General features: G+C 44.6%; 1 protein-coding gene across 2 annotated transcripts in view; it reads left to right on the forward strand.

Moving 5' to 3' along the window:
- The window catches only part of CIDEC (cell death inducing DFFA like effector c), a 10,948-nt gene extending 8,802 nt beyond the window's left edge, over positions 1–2,146 (forward strand). For both annotated transcript variants that reach the window (XM_006152011.2, XM_006152010.3), the window contains exon 6: positions 1,578–2,146. In XM_006152011.2, the coding sequence (XP_006152073.1) occupies positions 1,578–1,740 (163 nt within the window). In that variant the 3' untranslated portion in view covers positions 1,741–2,146. The remainder of the gene's footprint in view (positions 1–1,577) is intronic.
- Positions 2,147–5,421: the final 3,275 nt, after the last annotated feature.

Below are 5,421 nucleotides of genomic sequence, written 5' to 3' on the forward strand. Positions count from 1 at the left end.
TCAAATTAAAATAAATAAATAAATAAATAAATAAATAAATAAAGTTAAATAAAATAATTCTTTTAAAAAAAGAAGTTTATGACTTATCAAAGAGAGTTGGATTACCCTGGTATTGTCATGAGGTGCACTCGCCATCCCCACCCCCAGGCCATCACCCCAGGGAGTGATTTCTCACTTTCTCTGTCTCTGTCTCTCTGGTGACCACATGTGCCCTATAGCAAAAATCTCTCTTATGAAAAAAAAAAGTTCATGGAGAATAAGTGTTATGAAAAACTATGCATGGATCTCAATTTTTTTGTGCACCAAAATAAATATATACTTTAATTTCATTTTCCATAGACTTTTCGAAGTCCCCTTGCAAGTCCATCAACGATGTTGAGATAAATTTATAGATGCAACATTAGATTTTTCCATGAGGGTGGGAAGGCAAAAATAATCATCCCTTCAAAAGACAAAGCTAATATGCATGGACAAGAGTTATTTGTATTGTCTAATAAAGTTTAAAATACATTTTGCTGTAGGGCATATGTGCTCATTAGAGAGTTAGAGAAAGAGAGAGAGAGCGAGAGAGAAGACATATATAGAGAGGGAAAGTGAAAAACCACTTCACTGGGTATGACCATGCCACAATCCCTTCTCCTCCATTCTCTTCTTAGGATTTTGGGCATATATACACACATGCCCAGCATGTTTTTCAAGTCACTGGGTCTGGGACTTGAACTGCTTAATCAGTCATGTGGATCCTGGAGCCAGCAACTTGAGAATCATGCCAGGCACGTATGCATGCATGCCTAAAATCCTGAGAGGAGACTAGAGGAGAAGGGATTGTGGCATGGCCATTCCTGGCAAAGATGATGTCTCAGTTTCTCTCTTTCTCTCTCGCTCTCTCTCTGGCAAGTGCACATGCACTATAGCAAAATAAATAAATAAATAAACCCAAATAAATAAAATAAAAAGAAAGATAGAAAAGCATGGTTTTGCAAGAGACAGTAGCGAGGTTTCAGACATTTCAATGAAGGTACTACTTCGGGTGATGCCTGTGGGCCTTTCTCATTTGCTGAGGGAGGACAGCATCTGTTCCTATCTGTAAATCCCTCTAGAATTTACGAAGAGTTTTTTCAGTCACATTACCTCAGAGGTGATATTTGGTTTTTTGTTATTGTTGTTTTTGTTTTGTTTTGTTTTGTTTTGGAGATGTTTAAACCCCGGTCGACTCTATGGGAGTCCAGAGACATAGCCATTACTCTAACTGATGGTCCTGATATTTGTTATTTTTTCTTTTTTTAAAAAAAAATTATTTTATTTAATGATTTATTTATTTATTTATGTGTTTTAATTTGACCAGAGAGAGGGAAAGTGAGAAAGCAAGCCACCATGTCCAGGACTCGAGCCACAGTTGGCCATGTGGGAGTCCAGCATCCTACCTGCTGGCCCCTCTTTTGTCTTTTATTATGAAAACGAATGTAATGAAACCAGTTCCTCCCAGGCCAACATGGGAATACAGGGGAGGAGGCGTTTGAGGAGATGCAGGGAGGTGAGTCCTGTTTTTGACTTGAGTGTCTTCTCGTTCCACCCAGGGAAGCCCTGCGCTGGGCTCTCTTTGGCATGCAGGCCACAGGTCACGTGCTGCTCGGCACCTCCTGTTACATGCAGCAGCTCCTCGATGCCACAGAGGGACAGCAGCCCCCCAAGGGCAAGGCCTCATCTCTCATCCCAACCTGTCTGAAGATACTGCAATGAAGACCCATGTCCCTGGAGGTCTTCCCCTGCCAAGAACTAGATGGAGACCCCCATGCTCAGCTGATAGTGCCCACAAGCCTGCAGTCATAATGCTTCTTACCTCCCACACCTCCTCCACTGGGATCATAAAGGAAGCAGGAGGAAGGGCCAGAAAGCTGGAGTGGGCTGGCTAAAGGAGAACTTCGGGTGCCTGGCTTAGCCTGGCCCATCTCCTTCCTGCTTGACATCGCTCAGCTGACGAACACGGGTCTCCAGCCGGCTATGGCGTGCAGTCCGCCCCCAGCAATACCTCTTCACATGCTACACTCTCACCACACTCCTGCCTCCTGGCCACCTCCATCCTTGACAACTGTCAAGCCCACTAATGTATGATATTAGTCTGCAATAAATTATTTATGCTGATACATCTTCGCCTGTGCTCCTTGGGGGGAGGAGGTTGGTTGGGCTCTACCCAGAAGGTTGGGAAGGGATAAGGGAAAAGAAGAATCCCTTGTCAAACAATTCTCCATAATGTGGAGTTACAGAAAATGGTGTTTTGTTTTTGTTTTTGTTTTCCTACAAAACATAAAAATACAGTTGCTTTTGGAATTAAAGTCTGCTGAAGAGTGGTTCCATGGTACCGTGGTAACATATTGCCCAGACTACGCTGGATCTATATGGAAGATCTCGGGTTCGGTTCTCTGGTGGACACCCGTGACCCTGGCTGGCATGGAAGGCTGGGGGTGGATCGTGGTGTGGAACCTTGTTGAGAACTGTCTCTCCCTCTCTATCATACCTTCATGGAATAAACTTTAAACTCTGCTGAATTTAAGACCACGTAGTCAATATAATAAGTGACAATTTCCAATTAAATTTGCCTATCAGAGATCTTTGATTGGGAACACTAATTTCTCAGTGTCACTTTTTTTTTTTTTTTTTAAGAATTATTTTATCGGGACCAGCAAGTTCCGTGGTGGTTAAGGGTGCTGGACACTCCCACATGGCCAATCATAGTTGGAGTCCCGGACCTGGTGACTTGCTTTCTCACTTTCCTTCTCTCTGTGTGTGTGTCTCTCTCTGGGAAAATTAAAATAAATGAATGAATAAAATTCAATAAGTAATTGAATTATTTTATTGAACTTTATTTTATTTATTTATTCATCATTTATTTTAATTTGATCAGAGAGGGACACAGAGAGAGAGGGTGGGAAAGTGAGAAAGCAAGCCACCAGGCCAGGTCTGGGACTCAAACCACGGTCGGCCATGGAGGAGTCCAGCAGCCTTAACCACCACACCACCTGCTGGCCCCCTCAGTATCACATTTTATAACGACCTTTGAAGCGCTGAGGTAGGAAAGTACTAATCACACTGTAGGGTGATTCTCCATTGATATCTCCCTTAGCTGACCAGACAATTTCCGTTTCACGTCTAGCGCTTTCCACCTTCAAGATTTCAAAGTGAGCTACTGGCCCCAAAGACTATTTATTTGCTTCTCATTAGAGAGCTGATGTTTTTCAAGATTGGGCAACTCAAGACAAACACAAAAGTCTGGTTGGAGGTGAGTATGTTTCATTTAGTTTGTGTCTCAAAGATGAAAAGATTATATCACTTGGGGGCCAGTAAAAACAGTCCTCTGTGGGGCCAGCAGTTGGTGTGGTGGATAAGGCACTGGACTCCTACAGGGCTGACTGTGGTTCAAGTCCTGGACCTGGCAGCTTGAGAACCACACCAGTCATGTGCATGCGTAGCCAAATTCCCGAGATGGGTGGTGTGGCCATCTCCCCAACAGGCGATTTCTCTCTCTCTCTCTCTGTGGCAAGCTTCCATGCCTTATGGCAAAAACCTAAAAACAAACAAACAAAAACATTCTCTGCAAGGCTGAGCCACATGGGAAGGTTCCGGGTTCACACCTGGAGACCTTCCTGAGGATGCTGGGCATGCAGGTGCCCATGATCCAGAACTGGCTAACGGCTAGGGGTGAATTGTGGCATCAAGACCCTATTGTGGATGTCATCTCTCGCACTCATGAAAAAAATGATTAAGGGGCTGGTAGGTAGCGTGGTGGTTAAGAGCACTGGATTCCCACATGGCCGACCGTGGTTCAAGTCCCAGACCCAGTGGCTTAAACTCACTCCGGGTGCATGTGCATCCATGCCCAAGATCTGGAGAGGAGAATGGAGGAGTAGGGCTTGTGGCGTGGCCAGCCCCCCAAAAAATCGCTTTCTGTCTTTCTGTCTCTTTCTTTCTGGGGAGTGCACCCGGCCTATAGCAAAAATTTCTCCAAAAAAAAAAAAAAAAGTTGATTGTTTAGGGACCAGCAGGTGGCGTGGTGGTTAAGGTGATAGATTCCTACATGGCCAACCAACGGTTCAAGTCTCAAACCAGGCGGCTTGCTCTTTCACTTTCCTTCTTTCTCTCTTTCCTCTCTCGTCAAATTTAAAAATAATAATAACAAATACATTTTAAAAACTTTTAAATTGATTGTTTACATCTTTTATTTATTTATTTTAAAGAGAGGGGTTTGCTATATTGCCCAGGCTGGCCTTGAACTTAAAATTCTCCTGCCTCTGCCTCCTGAACAGCTGGGACTGGGAGCTTATACCACTGTGCCTGGCTGAATTTTTTAAATGAGGTTTCTATTGGCCCAGTCACCATGACACAGTCAGTAACCTACTAAATCAGGGTGCTGGAAGCCACATGGCTAACCAAGAGTCTGGGTCTCCAGCCCAGTAGGCCTGAAATATGCTGGGAACTTACCGAAAATCCTGACAGCCAGCGGTCTGGAGGAAGGGGACTCTGTCACGCATGCCTGACTTCCTCTCTTTCTCACATGTACATGCACGTGCTGTCTACCATGAATAAAAAAATAAACTTAAAACAATTAAATCTTGGGAGCCAGCAGGTGGCATGGTGGTTAAGGGTGCTGGACTCCCGCATGGCTGACCATGGTTTGAGTCCCTGGCCCGGCAGCTTGTTTTCTCACTTTCCCTATCTTTCTCTCTTTGGTCAAATTTTAAAATAATAATAATAATAGATAAAATAAAATAATTCTCAAAAACAAACAAAAAACACCATGGCACAAGAATGCCTGATCTGTTTCTAGCCCCGGCCTGATATAGAGTTAGCATTCAAAACGTACTGAATGACAACGGAGATCTCATTTATTTCCCCTGTAGATCTCACCACAGGACAATTGTTTCCCTGTTTTGAGATTTGTTTTGCTTTGGCCAACAATGCTGTCGTGACCTCCTTTCTGCCTTTGGGCTGTTTTCCCTCTTGTTTTATGCACCAGGCTGTCTTTCTTCTGAAGCCGGTTTACTGCACCAAAACCTGTGGATTGCCCCCCTCCCCCTTATTTGCCTTACAAAATTATGCACACTGGTGGTTTTTAGAGTTAGAAGCCCCCCAAAAAATCAGAACGGTAATTAGAAAAGCTCGGTCTTTTGTTCTGGATTTGTCTTAACCCAAGTCCTCTGATTCCCAAGTCCTCTGGGTCTGGGGCCTCAGTTTCCCCAAAAAGCACAGACGCCAACTCACGCCTCTCCTTCCAGGACGAAGGCAAAGCTCCGCCCTCTCCCGCGCTGAGCGGATTGTCAATCCTGTCCGGATTGACAGTCACTCTGGCCAATCAGCGCGCCATAGGTGACGCGGGGGCGGCCCTTCTGGACACACATGCGCACTGCGCTCGCTCAGGACACGGGT

The sequence above is a fragment of the Tupaia chinensis genome, unplaced genomic scaffold (genome assembly GCF_000334495.1).
Source record: "Tupaia chinensis unplaced genomic scaffold, TupChi_1.0 Scaffold000333_1, whole genome shotgun sequence".
NCBI lineage: Eukaryota > Metazoa > Chordata > Mammalia > Scandentia > Tupaiidae > Tupaia > Tupaia belangeri.